This window comes from Palaemon carinicauda, chromosome 9 (genome assembly GCF_036898095.1).
Source record: "Palaemon carinicauda isolate YSFRI2023 chromosome 9, ASM3689809v2, whole genome shotgun sequence".
Classification (NCBI taxonomy): Eukaryota; Metazoa; Arthropoda; class Malacostraca; order Decapoda; family Palaemonidae; genus Palaemon; species Palaemon carinicauda.
The window spans coordinates 145756271-145780607 of NC_090733.1; the positions used below are offsets into that span (position 1 = coordinate 145756271).

At 45.8% G+C, this 24337-nt stretch overlaps 1 protein-coding gene across 2 annotated transcripts in view; it reads right to left on the minus strand.

Annotated features, from left to right (window-relative positions):
- Spt7 overlaps nt 1-24337 on the minus strand; it is a 70532-nt gene that overhangs the window by 32422 nt on the left and 13773 nt on the right. Inside the window, exons 1-5 of one of the 2 annotated variants that reach the window (XM_068380611.1) lie at nt 13988-14011; nt 13375-13547; nt 11925-12024; nt 11614-11729; nt 10981-11215 (exon numbers count right to left, since the gene is read on the minus strand). In XM_068380611.1, the coding sequence (XP_068236712.1) occupies nt 10981-11215; nt 11614-11729; nt 11925-12024; nt 13375-13547 (624 nt within the window). In that variant the 5' untranslated portion in view covers nt 13988-14011. Of the gene's footprint in view, nt 1-10980; nt 11216-11613; nt 11730-11924; nt 12025-13374; nt 13548-13987; nt 14012-24337 lie in introns of those variants that run through there. The other variant, XM_068380610.1, reaches the window with a different exon arrangement.

Below are 24337 nucleotides of genomic sequence, written 5' to 3' on the forward strand. Positions count from 1 at the left end.
TTGTTTGGAGATGTACGCCAAGGCCGTGGTGTTGTCCGAGTTTACTTCCACCACTTTGCCTCGAAGGAGATACTCGAAGCTTTTCAAGGCCAGATGAACTGCCAACAGCTCCTTGCAGTTGATATGCATGCTCCTCTGACTCGAGTTCCACAGACCTGAGCATTCCCGACCGTCCAGTGTCACGCCCCAGCCCAAGTCCGATGCGTCCGAGAAGAGAACGTGGTGGGGAGTCTGAACAGCCAGGGGAAGACCCTCTCTTAGGTTGATATTGTCCTTCCACCAAGTCAGACAAGACTTTATCTTTCCGGAAATCGGGATCGAGACCGCTTCTAGCGTCTTGTCCTTTTTCCAGTGAAAAGCTAGATGGTATTGAAGAGGACGGAGGTGTAGTCTTCCTAGTGATACAAACTGTTCCAGGGATGACAGCGTCCCCACCAGACTCATCCACAGCCTGACTGAGCAGCGTTCCTTCTTCAGCATCTTCTGGATGGATAGCAGGGCTTGATCTATTCTGGGGGCTGATCGTCTTGTTGTTCAGCAACGTCCTCATCAGATAGTTCCTCATCCGAAAACTGATGAGGAAACGGCAACGGAGTGGGCAACGTCTGGCTCGCTGAGTCCGGTCGCACTGGTGCATGCGTGACGGAGCCGGATGCAACGTCATGGAACTGCTGCACAGTCTGTGAACTGTCAACAACCATGGGTGCGCAAGGAAGCACAGCGTCCACCCGAGACTGTCTAGACCGTCTGGGTTGTGCAGTCAACACCATACCGGGTTGCTGAGGTTGACGCACCGCGTCAAAACAAGTCACCTCTGATGGTTGTTGAACGTCCTGAACGTCAACAACCACCTCCGAGCGTCGCTTAACGTCAACGTGCGGCTGGCAACCCACACTGGGTCGCATCGGTGGAGGAACCACCTCAACTGGTAGACGCGAGAAGGTTACCTCAGCGTCAACAGGACGCACAACCGACCGGTTGGAAGGTTGTTGGCCAGAAGGTTCGGCAGCAACCTTCTCCACATTAAAGTCCTCTATCAAGGACGCAAGCTTGGACTGCATGTCTTGCAGCAAAGCCCATTTAGGGTCTACGGGAGCAGGTGCGGCAACAGACGGGGTTAGCGACTGAGGCGGTACCGCTTTCCATCCCTGAAAGCCTTGTTTATGCATGACATAATTGTACAGCAAAACTTCAAAGGCTCGAAAACAGCTGTGAAGTTGACCTGTAAAAAACTTGGAGCGTCTCCTGGCCAGGCGCCAGGGAGAGTCTACGAGATTTGAGAAGTCTATCTGGGCAGAGGCAGGAACTCCGAAGCCGAGAGTTTCTCTCGTGTCATATCAGACTCTCGCTCTATAAGCCAGTTTAAAAGAAGGGAAAGCAAAGGCTGTATCCCCCAAACTCCTCCTGGTGATAAACCAGTCGCCTAGCAAACGTAAAGCTCTCTAGGAGAGCGAGAGAGCACTAGCTTATAAACAACGGCTTCGAAGTAGCTAGGCCTAGTGTAAGCTCTGACGTTTAGGCGAACGAGGAGCAGCAGTTACAAAAAGATCCGGACAAAGATCCTTAAAAATCAGCATGATTTAATTAAAGTCCATAGAGGGCTAAGCAGCTTTAGGCTCCTCTCCGTCTGACAGAGTCCTCAAGGGAATATCAGTAGGAGGGAGAACAGCAACTTCCTCATCTAAAGGAACCTTGTCCGATAAAAGCTGAGTCTCAAGCAAGGGAGAGACCTACCGTGGTGGCAATGCTTTACAAGCAGAGTCCACACGCACTGGTGCATTAGTAGCGGACCAGGACGCAACGTCATGTAACTGCTTGACAGTCTGTGAACTGTCAACAACAACAGGTGCGTGAGGACGCACAGCGTCCATTCGAGACTGCTTTGACTGCCTAGACTGAGCAGTCAAAACAACTCTAGAATGCGGAGGTTGACGCACAGCGTCAAAACAAGTCAACTCCGATTGTTAGCGAACGTCCTGAACGTCAACAGGAGCATCAGCAAGTGGCCTAACGACCAAATGTTGCTGAAAATCCACACGAGACCGCATCGAGTGTGGTTCTAAACAACCTGACTGACGTGACTTAGCTACGCCAACGTCAACAGGATGCACAAAGGAACGTTAGGTTGGCTGAAAGCCAGGATATCGATGAGATAAACGGCTAGACTCAACGGACTAATCGGCAGAATAGTCTTCCATAAGGGAGGCAAGCATATTCTGCATGTCTTGCCGTACAACCCATTAAGGATCAACGGAAATGGTTGCGGTAAGAGACGAGGGTAACGTCTGTGACCGCAACACTTTGCCAACAAAAAAGACTCTCGGAGTCTGTGTTGCGCTTTTGTTAGGCGGCGAGCAGTTTTCCGATGACTGCATAGGGTCAGAGCTGTCCTAATGGCTGCAACCAGGACGCTGGACCTGTCCTGAAAGGACTGACTTTCGCTTAAGGGCCTCGAAACCTTGTGACAGGTTTCTTATGCGAAAAGCCTTCGGATGACGAGGAGAAAAACGTCTCTCTCGCCTTATGGTAGGGGAGATCTTGGTAAGATACACCCGATACCATAGAGGGTAACGTCTGTTCGCTGATCAAGGCCTCTCGAACCCATAAGTCGTACGACATTACTTCTCCCCTGGGCTTGGGAGCTTGCAAGAGGTCCCGGACTAGGTGAACGACAGGCACGAACAGACGAACCCTCGGACGCAACACTGTAACAGTTTGCGCAATATCACTTTATCACTACGATTTTCTGTATTGCACTTATTTCACTGAAATCGAAACTTTTACTGATTTCTACCTGAAGCACGCAATTCTACCCTCATCAAAAGGTAGTAAATGTGAAATCAGTCGTATAATGCAAGCACAATAATACCAGCAAAAAAACAGTAAACATCTTTTAAGATAAAAAAAAAACAGTGGTTGGGGAAGAGAATAAACACTAGTTCATTCAAAACTACGTTTTCAATCTCTCACCGTATATTGCCTGGGGACGAGAATAAAACTAAAAATGTTTTATCCTTTCTCCCCGTACAGAGACTAGGGACGAGAGTAACTCGAGAACAACGTTACCCGCTTGAACGGAACGTTTTCTCTCCTCTCTCTCCCTCCGTCTCTATCTCTGTCTCTCTTTCTCTCTTGATTTCGCACCTAAGAGAAGAGCCCAATTACGTTTCGTCAAAAAAAACATGTTATTTGACCAAAGGAAAAAACTGAAAGGTTTTTCAATTAAAAAGTTCCTTTAAAATAGAATTTAAAACATTTAAGCTTTGAAAGAAGAATGAACAAAACGTCAGAATCGATTTACTCTTTCTGTAAAGTGAAACCGTGATACACTCTCTCTCTATCGTAACGATAGAGCGCAAACTGCGTAGCATAAATAAACTAAACGTTAGTTCATCTTTGAAAACAGTACAAAGACTATTCAAAGAAATTCTTTCATAAAATATTTCATTTAAAAAGTTTTAAATCATTAGCTCTATAAAAGCTATTTACGATTGAAAGGGCTCAACGTTGATTAACTTCGGTTTCCAAGTTAGGACCGCCTACTCTCAGGAAAGGTCGCATATAAACAAAACATTAAAAATGTTATTTTCATTAGTAAAATAAATTTTTGAATATACTTACCCGATAATCATGTAGCTGTCAACTCCGTTGCCCGACAGAATTCTACGGGAGGGATACGCCAGCTATCACTATACTAGAAGGGGGTGTACTCACCAGCGCCACCTGTGGCCAGGTACTGCAGTACTTCTTGTTGACACCACCTCACTTTTTCCTCGGTCCACTGGTTCTCTATGGGGAGGAAGGGTGGGTCAATTAAATCATGATTATCGGGTAAGTATATTCAAAAATTTATTTTACTAATGAAAATAACATTTTTCAATATTAAACTTACCCGATAATCATGTAGCTGATTCACACCCAGGGGGGTGGGTGAAAACCAGTGTACATGACTAAAGGATAGCTAAGTATCCCGTATTTCATATAATCAGTTATTTCAGAATAACAATGAAATAATAAGTACCTGGTAAGGAAGTCGACTTGAACCGTTACTCTGCCTTTATTAAGTTCGTCTTCCTTACTGAGCGCAGCGTTCCTCTTAGGAGGCTGAATCAACTCTAAGGTGCTAAAGTATACAGGGCTGCAACCCATACTAAAGGACCTCTACACAACCTCTAACCCAGGCGCTTCTCAAGAATGAATTGACCACCCGCCAAATCAAAAAGGATGCGGAAGGCTTCTTAGCCTACCGTAACAACCCAAAAAACAACAATAAAAGCATTCAAGAGAAAGGTTAAAAAAGGTTATGGGATTAAGGGAATGTAGTGGCTGAGCCCTCACCTACTACTGCACTCGCTGCTACGAATGGTCCCAGGGTGTAGCAGTTCTCGTAAAGAGACTGGACATCTTTAAGATAAAATGATGCAAACACTGACTTGCTCCTCCAATAAGTTGCATCCATAATGCTCTGCAGAGAACGGTTCTTATTAAAGGCCATCGAAGTGGCTACGGCTCTCACTTCGTGGGTCCTTACCTTCAGCAAAGCAAGGTCTTCATCCTTCATGTGAGAATGGGCTTCTCTAATCAGAAGCCTTATATAATACGAAACTCCGTTTTTGGACATGGGCATCGAAGGTTTCTTGATTGCACACCATAAGGCTTCTGACTGTCCTCGTATAGGTTTTGACCTATTAAGATAATATTTCAGAGCTCTGACAGGGCAAAGAACTCTTTCTAGCTCGTTACCTACCATGTTGGAAAGGCTAGGAATTTCAAACGATCTAGGCCAAGGACGTGAAGGAAGTTCATTCTTAGCTAAATATCCGAGCTGTAAAGAACATGTTGCAGATTCGGATGTGAACCCAATGTTCTTGCTGAAGGCATGAACCTCACTGACTCTTTTAGCTGTTGCAAGGCAGACGAGGAAAAGAGTCTTGAGGGTAAGGTCCTTGAAGGAAGCTGACTGGAGAGGTTCGAACCTAGGAAACATAAGGAACCTTAAGACTACGTCTAGATTCCAGCCTGGAGTGGGTAAACGACGTTCTTTAGAAGTCTCAAAAGACTTAAGGATGTCTTGAAGGTCCTTGTTGGAAGAAAGGTCCAAACCTCTGTGGCGGAGAACTGAAGCCAACATACTTCTGTACCCTTTAATCGTAGGAGCCGAAAGGGATCTCTCATTCCTTAGATGTAATAGGAAGTCAGCTATTTGGGTTACAGAGGTATTGGTAGAGGAAACTGCATTGGCTCTACACCAGCTTCGGAAGACTTCCCACTTGGATTGGTAGACTCTACGAGTGGATACCCTCCTTGCTCTGGCAATCGCACTGGCTGCCTCCTTCGAAAAGCCTCTAGCTCTAGCGAATCTTTCGACAGTCTGAAGGCAGTCAGACGAAGAGCGTGGAGGTTTGGGTGCACCTTGTCTATGTGAGGTTGACTTAGAAGGTCCACTCTTAGAGGGAGAGTCCTGGGGACGTCGACCAGCCATTGTAGTACCTCTGTGAACCATTCTCTTGCAGGCCAAAGGGGAGCAACCAGCGTCAGCCGTGTCCCTTCGTGCGAGACGAACTTCTGAATGACTCTGTTGATGATCTTGAACGGTGGGAATGCGTAAAGGTCGAGATGGGACCAATTCAGCAGAAAAGCATCCACATGAACTGCTGCTGGGTCTGGAACTGGGGAACAGTACAAAGGAAGCCTCTTGGTCATGGAGGTGGCAAACAGATCTATCGTAGGCTGACCCCACAAGGTCCAAAGTCTGTTGCACACGCTCTTGTGAAGGGTCCATTCCGTGGGATGACTTGATCTTTTCTGCTTAGGCGATCTGCTGAGACGTTCATGTTGCCCTGAATGAACCTCGTTACTAGAGTGAGGTTTAGACTTCTTGACCAAATGAGGAGGTCCCTTGCTATCTCGTACAGGTTCCTCGAATGGGTCCCTCCCTGCTTGGAGATGTAAGCCAAGGCTGTGGTGTTGTCGGAGTTCACCTCCACCACCTTGCCTAGCAGGAGGGACTTGAAGTTCATTAGGGCCATATGAACTGCCAGTAGCTCCTTGCAGTTGATGTGGAGCGTTTCCTGTTCCCTGTTCCACGTTCCCGAGCATTCCTGTCCGTTCAAGGTCGCGCCCCAGCCCGAGTCTGATGCATCCGAGAAGAGATGAAGATTGGGGGTCTGAATCGCTAACGATAGGCCCTCCTTGAGAAGGAGGTTGGTCTTCCACCACAAGAGAGTGGTCTTCATCTCTTTGGTGACAGGGATAGAGACTGCTTCGAGCGTCAAATCCTTGTCCCAATGAGCTGCTAGATGGAATTGGAGAGGGCGGAGGTGGAGTCTCCCTAACTCGACGAACAGGGCTAATGATGACAGGGTCCCTGTGAGACTCATCCACTGTCTCACCGAGCAACTGTTCCTCTTCAGCATGCTCAGGATGCAATCTAGGGCTTGGCTTATCCTTGGGGCCGATGGAAAAGCCCGAAAATCCTGACTCCGAATCTCCATTCCCAGGTAAACTATGGATTGGGAGGGAATGAGCTGGGACTTTTCTAAGTTGACTAACAGACCCAGTTCCTTGATCAAGTCTAAAGTCCAGTTGAGACTCTCCAGACAGCGACGACTCGTGGAGGCTCTCAACAGCCAGTCGTCTAAATAAAGGGAGGCTCTGATGTCCGATAAGTGGAGGAATTTTGCAATATTCCTCATCAGATGCGTAAACACCATAGGAGCTGTGCTTAGGCCAAAACACAGGGCTTGGAATTGGTACACAACCTTTCCAAAAACGAATCTCAGGAAAGGTTGGGAGTCTGGATGAATAGGAACGTGAAAGTAAGCGTCTTTCAGATCCAACGAGACCATCCAGTCCTCCTGCCTGACCGCTGCTAGGACCGACTTCGTCGTCTCCATAGTGAACGTCTGCTTGGTGACATAAGCATTGAGCGCGCTGACGTCCAGCACCGGTCTCCAACCGCCTGTCTTCTTGGCCACCAGAAAGAGATGGTTGTAGAAGCCCGGGGATTGATGGTCCCGGACTATAACCACTGCCTTCTTCTGTAACAGGAGCGACACCTCCTGGTGCAACGCTAGCCTCTTGTCCTTTTCCTTGTAGTTGGGAGAGAGGTTGATGGGAGAAGTGGTCAGAGGGGGTTTGCGGCAGAATGGTATCCTGTAACCCTCCCTTAGCCACCTGACAGACTGGGCGTCTGCACCTCTCCTTTCCCAAGCTTGCCAGAAGGTCTTGAGTCTGGCTCCTACTGCTGTCTGGAGAGGAGGAGAGTCAGTGTTTGCCTTTTGAAGTCTTGGGACCTTTCCTAGACCTGCTCTTGGAAGAGTCTGGACGGGAGCTTCCTCGGCTGGGGGCTCTGCCACGAAAGGGCGGAATAAACCTTGTAGCAGGAGTATCAGCCACTGGGGTGCGGTAAGTCCTGGGAACTGAGGGAGCAACCTTAGTCTTACGAGCTGAAGAGGCCACAAGATCATGAGTGTCCTTCTGAATCAGGGCCGCAGACAAATCCTTGATAAGCTCTTCGGGAAACAAGAACTTAGAAAGCGGAGCAAAAAGGAGTTGAGACCTTTGACAAGGTGTGATGCTGGAAGAAAGAAAGGTGCAAAGTTGCTCCCTTTTCTTAAGAACTCCTGACACAAACATTGAAGCAAGCTCGCCAGACCCATCCCGAATTGCTTTATCCATGCAGGACATTAAAAGCATGGCCGAGTCCTTGTCCGCAGGGGAGGTCTTCTTGCTCAGGGCCCCCAGGCACCAGTCTAGAAAATTGAACATCTCAAAGGCACGAAATACACCCTTTAGGAAGTGGTCTAAATCGGAGAAGGTCCAGCAAACCTTAGAGCGCCTCATTGCTGATCTACGAGGAGAGTCGACCAAACTTGAGAAGTCAGCCTGGGCAGAGGCAGGGACTCCCAAGCCTGGTTCCTCTCCTGTGGCATACCATACGCCCGCCTTAGAAGTGAGCTTAGAAGGTGGGAACATAAAGGAAGTCTTCCCTAGTTGCTGTTTAGACTGCAACCACTCCCCTAATATTCTTAAAGCTCTCTTAGATGACCTAGCAAAGACGAGCTTAGTATAAGTTGACTTAACAGGTTGCATGCCCAGCGAAAACTCAGATGGAGGAGAGCGGGGGGTAGCAGAAACAAAATGGTCCGGGTATACCTCTCTGAAAAGAGCCAGGACCTTACGAAAGTCAATGGGTAGAGGAGAAGACTTGGGTTCTTCCACGTCTGATGAGGGATCCAGGTGCGCAGCTTCCTCCTCAGAAACCTCATCACCAGAGTGTAGCGAAGTGAGAGGTAATGTAACAGTGGTATGCTGAACAGCAGAATCTGAACAAGCGGGTGCATAAACGCTTGTGGTTTCATCCTCAAGTCTCTGTTGCTGAGTTAAAACCTGAGGTTCAGGCTGCAAAGACTGGTCAAGAAGAGTAGAGGAAGGTAGGCGCATGGGTTGAGGTGGCTGACTCCTAGCATGAGTATCTTGTTTCAAGAGTTGCGCTTGCTGTAAGGGTTGCGGATGCGCAGTAGCAGGTTCCTGAGGAACGAGTTGAGGTTCCTGAGGTGTGAGCTGCGAGAGTTGAGGTAGCGGCTGCGCAGAACGCAGTTCTTGTCTCGCGAGTTGAGGTTCCTGAGGTGCTAGCCTAAGGAGTTGAGGCTCTCGCCTTGAGGAGGGTTGAGGTCGCTGCAGCGAGTGCTGAGGTGGCTGCCTCATGGATGGAAGAGGTTGTCGTACCTCAAGAGATTGTTGCCTCGCTGGTGGAACCGCAAGCGGAAGCGGAGGAAGTAAGGCATAAGACTCCTGCTCCCATTGCTGAGGTTGCCTTAAGGAAGGCGGAGGTTGCTGCACACCGCTGGTAACTGGCAACTCAGTACGCGGTAAGGTATCCTGAGGAACCTCAACTTCGTACGCCTGGCAGACTGGACTGCGGTGAGGCGGAGCGATCGCAGGAGGAGGTGTAACCTTCTCAGCCTGACACTCACGCATTAAGACCGCAAGCTGTGACTGCATGGACTGCAGCAAAGTCATCTTGGGGTCGACAGACGCTAAGGTCTGCTGAGGCAAAGCCTTAACAGAAGATGAGGTCTGTTGCGGCATCACCTTACCTCTCTTAGGAGGTGTGCAGTCACCTGATGACTGCGGAGAGTCAGAGCTAAGCCAATGACTGCAACCAGGTTGTAGAACTCTTGAGGTCTGGACTTTGCGTTTGAGAGGTCTTGAGACCTGAGTCCAGCGTTTTCTCCCTGACATTTCTTCTGCAGACGAGTAAAAGACGGGCTCAATCGTCTGCGGGTGGGAGTGACGGTCTCTGTAAGACACGCCCGCAACCACCGAGGATACTTCCGTGCGCCGATCAAGGCCTGCCGAACCCTTTTGCCCTTCGACATTGCTTCTCCCCTGGGCTTGGGAGCTTGCAAGAGGTCCCGGACTGGGAGGACGACTGGCACGCACAGAAGTACCCTCACGCACCACACTGACACTGACACTAGCACTTGGCACCGCACTGACACTAGCACTTGGCACAGCACTGGCACTATCACCTCCCACTGCACTTTTGACCTTAAGTTCTTTGACTTCTGCCATAAGAGACTTATGGTCACTAACCACCGATTCCACTTTGTCACCTAAAGCCTGAATGGCACGCAAAACATCGGACATATCAGGTTGAGCACAAATAGAAGGTTCGGGGGTAGCCACTACAGGGGGAGGAAAAGGTTGAGGATCATGAGGTGAGGAAAAAAGTGAAGAGCGAGAAGAACTCCTCCTAACTCTCTCTCTCTCTAACTTGGTTGAATATTTCAGGAATCGAACAAATTCAAGTTCCGAAAGTCCGGCGCATTCCTCACATCGATCTTCCAACTGACAGGGTCTTTCCCTACAGTCAGAACAAGCGGTGTGAGGATCAACCGAGGCCTTCGGAACACGCCTATTACAAGACCTACATCGTCTATGGGGTGGGGCTTGTGAAAGGTCAGACATCTTGAATCAAAGAGTTAGTCAAGGGGGATTCCAAATCAAGCAAAAAGATCGTTAACCATTAATCAAAACCAAATAAAAGCTATCTAAGCTAATTAGAAAAGTTTCCAGTATAGCGAAAGCTGAAATCTTAGAGAAATACTTCACCAAAAACCGTGAACAATACTCCAAAATCATAAGCGTATCCCAGAACGTCTTGCCGGAAGCACGACAGAGGAAAAAGTGAGGTGGTGTCAACAAGAAGTACTGCAGTACCTGGCCACAGGTGGTGCTGGTGAGTACACCCCCTTCTAGTATAGTGATAGCTGGCGTATCCCTCCCGTAGAATTCTGTCGGGCAACGGAGTTGACAGCTACATGATTATCGGGTAAGTTTAATATTGAAAATTTATTTTTTATGTTTATTATAAATGGAAAGTTAATCGAAGAGGCCTAATAAAGGTGGTGAGATATAAAATATATAGAGGAAAATCTATAATTAATTTATAAAGTGATAAGATAATTACTAAAAGCCTAAACACACTTCCGTCTAAGGGAAGGGTCGGCCATTTAAAAGTCAAAGAAAGTCCATACTCTCTTTGTCACCAAAAATTAAATCCATCCAAAACGAGTTCAAGATTTAAGATGAAGATAAAACACCTGCACTGCGAAAGCTCAAACCAGAATAAAGTATTTCACCAAAGATGATGGGAAAAACCCCAGGTTTCAACAGCGAGTACAGTACGTCTTGTCGACACGTCGACAGAGAGAAAATTGAGTCTTTGTTTACATGGAGTTTGGTATCTGGCCGACAGTTGGCGCTGATGGGCACACCCGCAACCTGTATAGCGATCGCTGGCGAGTTTTTTTGTACAGTTTTTTGTCTGTTGAGCAACAGAGTTGCAGCTATATATTCACCGGCTAAGTTAAATATTTAAAAATACAAATTCATACATTTCTTGCATAACTGAACCAAGGTTAAATAATTCATGCATACATTAACATAAGAAAATACTATAAAAATACTTACATGAAATGGACATCTGTCTGTTAGAAGTAAGTTGTCTGTGTTAGCTCGTAAGACAGATGTCAGTTTCAAACAAAACTCGTGAGTAACGTCAGTCAGTAACCGAAGCACACTTTCAGTGGTATCTGTAAAGCCAGTGTGAGCACAAACTGTTGCTACTGCTTTCCTCAAAATCAGACGGGCAGTCGTCCCTTCCACCTCTGGTAATTGTGGTCGATTCTTTCCGCTTGTAAACGGACTGTGCAAAAACATGTACAGTAATTAAAAAATGTTTCTTTTGGCAAGTAATCCTTGAAAAGAATCAATTTGATTCACATGCAAGGACTTTACTTTCAAAAAATTTACTTTGAAGAATAAATTGATTAAAGATCTTACCAATACATTCGTGCATTAAAGTGAGCATTTCATGATACAAAATATGGACAATTAATAAAAATACTGTATGAATTCAAATACCATGGCATATATAAAAAAATATTACAGTAGAACTTCTACAATAAGATTTCAATCAGAACACATACAATTCTCTAAGTTTTAAATGGATAGCTGACACAAACTACTGAATTGAATAATCAAATTTATATCAACTGTATAGCAAGGCAAAGTTTTCACTAATTCAATCAAAGGTTTCCTTACGTGCGTTCAGGTGGTATGAAGTTCAAGAAGTTAGGTTTTGTTGCTTTGTGTTCAAATACTGGATTTTCTGGAGGAGGAGGGCAAGAGGGCATGCTGCCGCCATCCATGCCTGAACCCTAAAATAACCATTGGCAAAATTTTTAAATGCTCATTAATTCCATAACTAACATAATATACTTCTCACGCTTACGTATTATTCACACAATAAAATTTCAATAATGAATACAGTACAATACACAATTTTTCTTAATGAAATTCATGAGTTGGTAAATATTTTCCACATGCAATAAGAGAAAAATAAAAGCTTATACCTGTGCTCTCATAATCAACTGCCCAACTTGTCTCTGATATTGAAGAAGTCGAATTGTTTGGAGTACAAGAGGGTCACTTTGGCAGAACTTGGCAGGTAATCTACCAAGAAGAAAAATGCGTTATTCATTTTTATGTATTATCACACTAAGAGAAAAAACACTTGATATATTTGAAGTATTTCTTTTAAAAACTGCCAATGAGAATTCTGACTTAAATCCATAAACCTAACCGAGGACATAAAGCTACATCTTTCAAAATTTTTATTATACCATAATTCCTCATGTTAAAACATTCTATATTTAGTCACATTTTATTCAAATACATTTTTATTATAACATAACAGAAAGATTAAATTTTTTTTTGCATTTTTTACAATCTTGTAAAAACTTATTAGATAGGCAGTAAAAATGTTGAACTATTATACAAATTTTAGTATTAGCAACGATATCCATTTGCTTATAGGCTTTGGTTTTTAAGGTTTAATATGTGCTGAGTCTAGAGTCTTGGAAAGACTTAACAACATGAAGACTATACATTATTTTGGAACTTACAATATTTAGTTAAATATTTTAGGAATTACACAATAAAATGTGTGCAGATGTATCACTGTTTTCTAAAACTTTTCGGTGAAACTTTTAAGGTTTACTGAATAATGGTAATCAGAACTTTACTCATCTAAATGGAACCCTAATAAACATTAAAATGACAAATTTGAGAGCCATTTTTATTTCCCTAACTATGCAAACCCGAGTCCTTTAATAGGAGAATGATAACAGTGAAGCTGGAATACAGCAGTTAAAAGTTTGAACGAAGTGTTAACAATCGACTGGTAATTAACTGTACAGTTAGGGGGAGCACTGACAATTCACGTTAATTGCAGCTAGGACTTCCAGGGGTTTGGTGATGGCAGACAAGTATGAGTAAAAATACAAATTACTTCCAAATTTGTCATTTGTTCCCACACGGGTTGTGGTGGCCTATTGGTGATGTCCCTGCTTGGTGATTGCCAAACTGGGTTTTGTTAGTTCCTTTGGTAACTGGAAACTCACCATCCTTGTGAGCTAAGGATGGGGGTTTGGGTCTACCTGTTGAATCATCAACAGCCATTGCCTGGCCCTCCCTGGTCCTAGCTTGGGTGGAGAGGGGGTTTGAGCACTGATCACATGCATATATGGTCAGTCTCTAGGGCATTGATGAACCTCAAGTTAAAAAAAAAAAGTTAAAGTTAATTTCTGCCAGTAACCTAAGAGTTGGAAAGAATGTCCATTCTAACCAATGGCTGAAATCAAAGTGGTTTATCAGTGAGCAAGATGGGGGGGGGGAGTGCTTCCCTCATCTGGACCAGTTGTTGACACCTCATTAAAACTTATAACTGCCGTATTCCAGCTATACTGTTATCCTTCTATGTAAAGGGCAATGGTTTATATATGTGTGTGGGAGCAAACTTACATTTGAAAAGAAGGAGTCTCTTCTGGAGATGGTTGATGAAGCATAGGGGTCGTTGGATGAGGTGGAAGTGCGGTAAGTAAATCCTCCATATCAGAGGGACTAAGGCTCCAGTCATCATTTCCACTGCCCTGGGAATCTTGAAATTCACCCCAATGGCTCCCTGCACAACTCATCTGGAATAAACAGCTTTTAGTTATATAAAGTAATACAAAATACAGTAAATGAAGTAGGAAATATTACATGACTTTCAGAATTATAGAATCAAATTGCTATAGTACTGAAAATGTAACACAACATGTAAATCCTTATCTTTCAGGAAGGTGTCTCCTAATTTCTTGGACATCGTTTGAGAAGTGTGATGTAAATGTGCTTCTATAATTATCTTATAATGCAAGTTCGTAAACTTTATATCAATAAAATCTTCAAAATTTCAATACCCTAATCTATTTCCCATCTTTTTCAACTTCATTAATTGACAGGATTACTGTAAACTGTTCCTTATCTAATAACTAGTCATTTATTATCCCTTAGATAAGTTTGCAAATACAGTATTATCAACCCACAAATCCAACAACCTAACTCTGATTTATGGAAAATGGATGATAGCACTAACCTAATATATAGGACTTTGGCTCCTTTGGTGAAACAGATAGGAATTTTAAAATTAAGTACAGTACCTGTATAATGTACGAAAAAAAAAAAAAAAAAAAAAAAAAAAATCAATAAAGATACTGTACTCAATAACCATTATGGTACATTGACAGTGGATCTTACCTATTGTGTACTACATCAGGTTAGGTTACAATAAGGAATGTTCAAATATTCACACATTTCTTTAAGACATGTTAAGCTAGAGAGACCATTCTTAACCATGATGTTTGACCAAGCACCCTACATTAGGCTAGGCCACATCAGGATATGTCTCTATAAATGACTTTCCCATATTTATAAGCTTTAAGATTTCTTTTGAAATTCCTACTTATTGAAAAATGTTATTTTTATTAATAAAATAAATTTTTGAATATACTTACCCGATAATCATGTAGCTGTCAACTCCGTTGCCCGACAGAATTCTATGGAGGGATACGCCAACTATCACAATACTAGAAGGGGGTGTACTTACCAGCGCCACCTGTGGCCAGGTACTCAAGTACTTCTTGTTGACACCTCCTCAATTATTCCTCGGTCCACTGGTTCTCTATGGGGAGGAAGGGAGGGTCGATTAAATCATGATTATCGGGTAAGTATATTCAAAAATTTATTTTACTAATAAAAATAACATTTTTCAATATTAAACTTACCCGATAATCATGTAGCTGATTCACACCCCGGGGGGTGGGTGAAAAACCAGTGTACAAGACTAAAGGATAGCTAAGTATCCCGTATTTCATATAATCAGTTATCCACAATAACAATGAAATAATAAGTACCTGGTAAGGAAGTCGACTTGAACCGTTACTCTGCCTTTAATAAGATCGTCTTCCTTACTGAGCGCAGCGTTCCTCTTGGGAGGCTGAATCAACTCAAAGGTGCTAAAGTATACAGGGCTGCAACCCATACTAAAGGACCTCATCACAACCTTTAACCTCGGCGCTTCTCAAGAAAGAATTGACCACCCGCCAAATCAACAAGGATGTGGAAGGCTTCTTAGCCGACCGTACAACCCATAAAAAGTATTCAAGAGAAAGGTTAAAAGGTTATGGGATTATGGGAATGTAGTGGCTGAGCCCTCGCCTACTACTGCATTCGTTGCCACGAATGGTCCCAGGGTGTAGCAGTACTCGTAAAGAGACTGGACATCTTTGAGATAGAATGATGCGAACACTGACTTGCTTCTCCAATAGGTTGCATCCATAACACTCTGCAGAGAATGGTTCTGTTTGAAGGCCACTGAAGTAGCCACAGCTCCCACTTCATGTGTCCTTACCTTCAGCAAAGCAAGGTCTTCTTCCTTCAGATGAGAATGTGTTTCTCTAATCAGAAGCCTGAATAGTAAGAAACTGAGTTCTTAGAACTTGGAAAAGAAGGTTTCTTGATAGCACACTATAAGGCTTCTGATTGTCCTTGTAAAGGTTAAGACCTTTTTAGATAGTACCTAAGAGCTCTAACTGGGCAAAGTACTCTCTTCAGATCATTCCCCACCAAGTTGGACAGGCTTGGGATCTCGAACGACTTAGGCCAAGGACGTGAAGGAAGCTCGTTTAGCAAAAACCGAGCTGCAAGGAACATGTAGCCGTTTCAGATGTGAAAACAATGATCCTGCTGAAGGCGTGGATCTCACTTACTCTTTTAGCTGTTGTCAAGCACACGAGGAAAAGAGTTTTTAATGTGAGGTCCTAAAAAGAGGCTGATTGGAGAGGTTCAAATCTTGATGACATAAGGAACCTTAGGACCACGTCTAGATTCCAGCCTGGAGTGGACAACCGACGTTCCTTTGAGGTCTCAAAAGACCTAGGGAGGTCCTGTAGATCTTTGTTGGTGGAAAGATCCAAGCCTCTGTGGCGGAAAACCGCTGCCAACATACTTCTGTAACCCTTGATCGTAGGAGCTGAAAGGGATCTTACTTTCCTTAGATATAACAGGAAGTCAGCAATCTGGGTTACAGTGGTACTGGTTGAGGAAACTGCATTGGTCTTGTACCAGCTACGGAAGACTTCCCCTTGAGACTGATAGATTCTGAGAGTGGATGTTCTCCTTGCTTTGGCAATCGCTCTGGCTGCCTCCTTCGAAAAGCCCCTAGCTCTTGAGAGTCTTTCGAAAGTCTGAGGGCAGTCAGACGAAGAGCGTGGAGGATTGGGTGTACCTTCTTTACGTGAGGTAGACTTAGAAGGTTCACTCCTAGAGGAAGAGTCCTGGGAATGTCGACCAGCCATTGCAGTACCTCTAAGAACCATTCTCTCGCGGACCAGAGCGGAGCCAACCAACGTCAGCCGTGTCCCTTTGTGAGAGGAGAACTTCTGAAGTACCCTGTTGACAATCTTGAACGGCGGGAATGCATACAGGTCGAGATGGAACCAATCCAGCAGAAAAGCATCCACGTGAACTGCTGCTGGGTCTGGAATCGGAGAACAATACAACAGGAGTCTCTAGGTTATCGAGGTAGTGAACAGATCTATGGTTGGCTGACCCCACAGGGCCCAAAGTCTGTTGCAAACATTCTTGAGAAGGGTCCACTCTGTGGGGATGACCTGACCCTTCCGTCTGAGGTGATCTGCCATGACATTCATACCGCCCTGAATGAACCTCGTTACCAGTTAGCTTTCGATCTTTAGACCAAATGAGTAGGTCCCTTGCGATCTAGAACAACTTCCACGAAAGAGTCCCTCCCTGCTTGAAGATGTAAGCCAGGGCTGTGGTGTTGTCAGAGTCCACCTCCACCACTTTGTTAAGCTGGAGGGACTTGAAGTTTATCAAGGCCAGAATAACCGCCAACAACTCCTTGCAATTGATGTGAAGTGTCCTTTGCTCCTGATTCCATGTTCCCGAGCATTCTTGTCCGTCCAAAGTCGCACCCCAGCCCGTGTCTGATGCGTCCGAGAGGAGACGGCGGTCGTGTTTCTGAACAGCCAAAGGTAGACTTCCTTGAGAAGAAAGCTGTTCTTACACCACGCGAGAGAAGACCTCCTCTCTTCGGAAACAGGAACTGAGACCGTCTCTAGCGTCATGTCCTTTATCCAGTGAGCAGCTAGATGATACTGAAGGGGGGGGAGGTGGAGTCTCCCTAACACGATGAACAGGGCCAGCGATGAAAGTGTCCCTGTTAGACTCATCCACTACCTGACTGAGCATCGGTTCCTTCTCAGCATGCTCTGGATGCATTCTAGGGTTTGGAAGATCCTTGGGGCCGACGGAAAAGTCCGAAAAGCTCGACTCTGAAGATCCATACCCAAGGAGACAATGGTCTGGGATGGAACGAGCTGAGACTCCTCAAAATTGACCAGGAGGCCCAGTTCCTTGGTCAGATCCATAGTCCATTTGAAAATCTCCAGACAGCGACGACTTGTGGGAGCTCTTAAAAGCCAGTCGTCTGACGGAGCCGGACACAAGATCATGGTACTGCTGCACAGTCTGTGAACTGTCAATCATGGGCAAGCGAGGAAGTACAGTGACAACCCGAATCTGTCTAGACTGTCTGGGTCGTACAGACAACTCCTTATCGGGTTGCTGAGGTTGCCGCACTGCGTCACAACAAGTCACTTCTGTTGGTTGTTGAACGTCTTCCCCGTGACACATTGACTCCGTAAACAAAAAAAAAATCCTCTAACAAGGACTAAGCTTGGACTGCATGTCTTGCAACACAGCTCAAGGACTATGGGAGCAGGTGTGGTAACAGACGGGATTAGCGACTGAAGTGGAACCATTACCTTCCCTGGAAGCATGTTACGCTTAAATAAAAGTCCATAGGAGGCTATGCAGCTAAAGGCTCCCTCCAAATGACAGAGTCCTCAAGGGAATATCAGAAGGAGGGAGAAAAGAACTTTCTCATCTACAGGGACCATATCCTAGAAAAGCTAAGTTCTCTCAGTGAGGGTTCACTGGTGCAAAAGCAGCAGACTAGAAGGCAACGTTATGAAACTGCTTGACAGTCTAGTGAGTTGGCAACAACCAAAGATGTGTGACTGAGAAGCATGCGGTAAGGTAAGCAGAGCATGTTGTATGCAGAGTATGCTGTATGCAGAGCATGCTGAATGTAGAGCATGTTGTATGCAGAGCATGCTGAATGCAGAGCATGCTGTATGCAGAGCATGTTGTATGCAGAGCATGCTGAATGCAGAGCATGCTGTATGCAGAGCATGTTGTATGCAGAGCATGCTGTATGCAGAGCATGCTGTATGTAGAGCATGTTGTATGCAGAGCATGCTGAATGCAGAGCATGCTGTATGCAGAGCATGTAGTATGCAGAGCATGCTGTAAGCAGAGCATGCTGTATGTAGAGCATGCTGTAAGGTAAGCAGAGCGTGTGCATGGCGTTTAACATTTCTCAGAAATTCCATGACCAGTGCTAGAGTGCTTTATGCATGCTTGCATGGGGTTTAAATATCAACATAATATTTACCTTACATTCATAACTCATGATTCATATTTTTTGCCATATTCTGCGATATTGTTAAAAATATATTGCAAGGAATACAAATAACCTCCATTATCATAAGGTTTGAAAATGGAGGTAAGGTATGCTGAACAGCAGAGTCAGAACAAGCTGGAACAACAATAGTTGTGGTTTCCTCTTCAAGACTCTGTTGAGGGAACACCTGAGGCTCAGTCTGCAAAGGCTGATCAAAGGAAGTAGCAGAAGGTAGGCGCATGGGTGGAGGAGGCTGACTCCTGGCATGAGTGGCTGAACCCAAGGGTTGCGCTTGCTGAGCGGTTGGCGGAAGCGGAGTAGCAAGTTCCTGTTCCTGTGGTGTGAGCGGAGCGCGATGAGGAAGAGGCTGCGCAGAACAAGGTAAATGTCTCGCAAGCTGAGGCTCCTGAGGCGCAAGGCTAAGGTGTAGTGGTGCTTGCCTTGTGGAGGGTTGAGCTCGCTGCAGCGAGAGCTGAGGAGACTGACTCAAGGACGGGAGAGGTTGTTGTACCTCAACCGAGTGTTGCATCACTGGTGGAGCAGCAAGTGGAGGCGGAGGAAGAGAGGTATAATCCTCCTGATCCCATTGTAAAGGTTGCCTTAAAGAAGGCGGAGGCTGAGCACCACTGGGAACAGCCAACTCAGAACGTGGCTCAACATCGTACGCCTGGCAGGTGGTACTGCGATCAGGCGGAGCGAGCGCAGGCGGAGCGAGCGCAGGCGGAGGGAGTGTAGGCGGAGGCGGAGGCGCAACACTCTCAGCCCGACACTCACGCATCAAGACCGAAAGTTGTGACTGCATGGACTGCAGTAGAGTCAACTTGGGGTCGGCAGACACTAAGGTCTGCTGAGGTAAAGCCTTAACAGCAGAGATCTGTTGCGGCAGAACCTTACTCCTCTTAGGCGGAGTGCATTCAACTGATGACTGAGGAGAGTCAGAGCTAACCCAATGACTGCATCCGGGTTGTTGAACTCTAACTTCGTACGTCTGGCATAGGTCTGGACTTTATGTTTAAGAGGTCTTGAGACCTGAGACCAGCGTTTTCTCCCCTAAATTTCTTCTGCAGACGAGCAAAATAAGGGCTCAATCGTCTGCGGGTGGGAGTGACGGTCTCGGTAAGACACGCCCACAACCACCGAGGATACTTCTGTGCGCCGATCAAGGCCTGCTGAACCCTTTTGTCCTTCGACATTGCTTCTCCCCTGGGTTTGGGAGCTTGCAAGAGGTCCCGGACTGGGAGAACGACTGGCGCGCACAGAAGTACCCTCACGCACAACACTGACACACTTTGCGCTAATCACTTATCACTTTGATTTTCTGTTTGCACTTATTTCACTGAACTCGAAACTTTAAGTGGTTTGTACCTGAAACACGCAATTCTATCCTTTCTCAAAAGTTAGTAATTGCGAAAACAGAATTACAATGTAACAGAAAAATCTAATGAAAGATAAATAATTCAGTGGCTGGAAAGAGACTAAACACTAGATCACTCTAGAAACGTTTACTTTCTTCCCCTAAAGAGACTAGGGAGAAGAGCAAAAACGATAACAACGTTACTCGTACGCCTGGCAGGCTTGAAAGAAACGTTTATACTCCTCTTTCTCCCTCCGTCTCTATCTCTCTCTCTCTCTCTCTCTCTCTCTTGACTTAGAACCTGAGAGAAGAGCCCAATCATATATATCGTTAAAATGTTATTTTTATTAGTAAAATAAATTTTTGAATATACTTACCCGATAATCATGTAGCTGTCAACTCCGTTGCCCGACAGAATTCTATGGAGGGATACGCCAGCTATCACAATACTAGAAGGGGGTGTACTTACCAGCGCCACCTGTGGCCAGGTACTCAAGTACTTCTTGTTGACACCTCCTCAATTATTCCTCGGTCCACTGGTTCTCTCTGGGGAGGAAGGGAGGGTCGATTAAATCATGATTATCGGGTAAGTATATTCAAAAATTTATTTTACTAATAAAAATAACATTTTTCAATATTAAACTTACCCGATAATCATGTAGCTGATTCACACCCAGGGAGGTGGGTGAAAACCAGTGTACAAGATTAAAGGATAGCTAAGTATCCCATATTTCATATAACAGTTATCTCAAATAACAATGAAATAATAAGTACCTGGTAAGGAAGTCGAATAGAACCGTTACTCTGCCTCTTTTTTAAAGTTCGTCTTCCTTACTGAGCGCAGCGTTCCTCTTGGAGGCTGAATCAACCCAAAGGTGCCAAAGTACACGGGGTTGCAACCCCTACTAAAGGACCTCTACCAAACCTTTAACCCAGGCGCTTCTCAAGAATGAATAGACCACCCGCCAAATCAAAAGGATGCGGAAGGCTTCTTAGCCTACCGTAACAACCATAAAAACAACAATAAAAGTATTCAAGAGAAAGGTTAAAAAAGGTTATGGGATTAAGGGAATGTAGTGGCTGAGCCCTCACCTACTACTGCACTCGCTGCTACGAATGGTCCCAGGGTGTAGCAGTTCTCGTAAAGAGACTGGACATCTTTCAGATAAAATGATGCAAACACTGACTTGCTCCTCCAATAGGTTGCATCCATTATGCTCTGCAGAGAACGGTTTTTATTAAAGGCCATCGAAGTAGCTACGGCTCTTACTTCGTGGGTCCTTACCTTCAGCAATGCAAGGTCTTCCTCCTTTAAGTGAGAATGTGCTTCTCTGATCAGAAGCCTTATATAATACGAAAGCCCATTCTTGGACATGGGTCTCGAAGGTTTCTTGATGGCACACCATAAGGCTTCTGACTGTCCTCGAATAGGTTTAGACCTCTTAAGATAATATTTGAGAGCTCTGACAGGGCAAAGAACTCTCTCTAGTTCGTTACCTACCATGTTGGAGAGGCTAGGTATTTCAAACGATCTAGGCCAAGGACGTGAAGGAAGCTCGTTCTTTGCTAGGAATCCAAGCTGAAAAGAACATGTTGCAGATTCGGTTGTGAAACCAATGTTCTTGGTGAAGGCATGAACCTCACTGACTCTCTTAGCTGTTGCAAGGCAGACGAGAAAAAGAGTCTTGAGGGTAAGGTCCTTGAAGGAAGCTGACTGGAGAGGTTCGAACCTAGATGACATAAGGAACCTTAAGACTACGTCTAGATTCCAGCCTGGAGTGGAAAGACGACGTTCTTTAGACGTCTCAAAAGACTTAAGAATGTCTTGAAGGTCCTTGTTGGAAGACAGGTCCAAACCTCTGTGGCGGAGAACTGAAGCCAACATACTCCTATATCCTTTAATCGTAGGTGCTGAAAGGGATCTCTCATTCCTAAGATGTAGAAGGAAGTCAGCTATTTGGGTCACAGAGGTATTGGTAGAGGATATTGAATTGGCTCTACACCAGCTTCGGAAGACCTCCCACTTAGACTGGTAGACTCTACGAGTGGAAACCCTTCTTGCTCTGGCAATCGCACTGGCTGCCTCCTTCGAAAAGCCTCTAGCTCTAGCGAATCTTTCGACAGTCTGAAGGCAGTCAGCCGAAGAGCGTGGAGGTTTGGGTGCAACCTGTCTACGTGAGGTTGACGTAGAAGGTCCACTCTTAGAGGTAGAGTCCTGGGGAAGTCGACTAGCCATTGAAGTACCTCTGTGAACCATTCTCTTGCAGGCCAAAGGGGAGCAACCAGCGTCAGCCGTGTCCCTTCGTGCGAGACGAATTTCTGCAGAACTTTGTTTATTATCTTGAACGGTGGGAATGCGTACAGGTCGAGATGGGACCAGTTCAGTAGAAAAGCATCCACATGAACTGCTGCAGGGTCTGGAACAGGGGAACAGTACAGCGGAAGTCTCTTGGTTATGGAGGTGGCAAACAGATCTATGGTAGGTTGACCCCACAAGGTCCAAAGTCTGTTGCACACACTCTTGTGGAGGGTCCATTCCGTGGGAATGACCTGATTCCTTCTGCTTAGGCGATCTGCTGAGACGTTCATATCGCCCTGAATGAACCTCGTGACCAGAGTGAGGTTTAGACCTCTTGACCAAATGAGGAGGTCCCTTGCAATCTCGTATAGGCTCCTCGAATGGGTCCCTCCTTGCTTGGAGATGTAAGCCAAGGCTGTGGTATTGTCTGAGTTCACCTCCACCACTTTGCCTAGCAGGAGGGACTTGAAGTTCAACAGGGCTAGATGAACTGCTAGCAGCTCCTTGCAGTTGATGTGGAGTAATCCTTGTTCCTCGTTCCACGTTCCCGAGCATTCCCGTCCGTCCAAGGTTGCACCCCAGCCCGAGTCCGATGCATCTGAGAAGAGATGAAGATTGGGGGTCTGAATGGCCAACGATAGACCCTCCCTGAGAAGGAGGTTGTGCTTCCACCACAGGAGAGTGGTCTTCATCTCTTGGTTGATAGGGATAGAGACTGCTTCGAGAGTCGAACCCTTGTCCCAATGAGCTGCAAGATGGAATTGAAGAGGGCGGAGGTGGAGTCTCCCTAGCTCGACAAACAGGGCCAGTGATGAGAGGGTCCCTGTGAGACTCATCCACTGTCTCACTGAGCAACTGCTCCTCTTCAGCATGCTCATGATGCACTCTAGGGCCTGGCTTATCCTGGGGGCCGATGGAAAAGCCCGAAAATCCTGACTCTGAATCTCCATTCCCAGGTACACAATGGATTGGGAGGGAATGAGTTGAGACTTCTCTATGTTGACTAATAGACCTAGGTCTCTGATTAAGTCTAAAGTCCAATTGAGATTCTCCAGACAACGACGACTCGTGGAGGCTCTCAACAGCCAGTCGTCTAAGTAGAGGGAGGCTCTGATGTTCGACAAGTGTAGGAATTTTGCTATATTCCTCATCAGATGAGTAAAGACCAGCTGTGCTTAGGCCAAAACACAGGGCTTGGAATTGGTAGACAACCTTTCCAAAAACGAATCTCAGGAAAGGTTGGGAGTCTGGATGAATAGGAACGTGAAAGTATGCATCTTTCAAGTCCAACGAGACCATCCAGTCCTCCTGTCTGACCGCTGCTAAGACCGACTTCGTCGTCTCCATCGTGAACGTCTGCTTGGTGACATACTCGTTGAGAGCGCTGACGTCCAGCACCGGTCTCCAACCTCCTGTCTTCTTGGCCACAAGAAAGAGACGGTTGTAGAAGCCCGGGGATTGATGGTCCCGGACTATAACCACTGCCTTCTTCTGCACAAGTAGCGACACCTCCTGGTGCAATGCTAGCCTCTTGTCCTCTTCTTTGTAGTTGGGAGAGAGGTTGATGGGCGATGTGGTCAGAGGTGGTTTGAGGCAGAATGGAATCCTGTAACCGTTCCTCAGCCAACTGACAGACTGGGCGTCTGCACCTCTCTTCTCCCAGGCTCGCCAGAAGATCTTGAGTCTGGCTCCTACTGCTGTCTGGAGATGCGGAGAGTCAGTTTTTTCCTTTAGATGTCCTGGATCCTTTCCTAGACTTGCTCCTGTGAGAGTCTGGACGGGAGCTTCCTCGGCTGGGGGCTCTACCACGAAAGGGCGGTATGAACCTCGTAGCAGGGGTATCAGCCACTGGGGAGCGATAAGTCTTGGGGACTGAGGTAGCAACCTTAGACTTACGAGCCGATGAGGCTACAAGATCGTGTGTATCCTTTTGTATCAGGGCAGCAGACAAGTCCTTAACCAGCTCTTCGGGGAAGAGGAACTTCGAGAGCGGAGCAAAAAGGAGTTGTGACCGTTGGCAAGGTGTAATGCTGGCGGAAAGGAAGGTACACAGTTGTTCCCTTTTCTTCAAAACCCCTGATACAAACATCGACGCAAGCTCACCCGATCCATCCCTAATGGCCTTATCCATGCAGGACATTAATAGCATGGCAGAATCTTTGTCCGCAGGAGAGGTCTTCTTGCTGAGGGCCCCCAGGCACCAGTCTAGAAAGTTGAACATTTCAAATGCTCTAAACATTCCTTT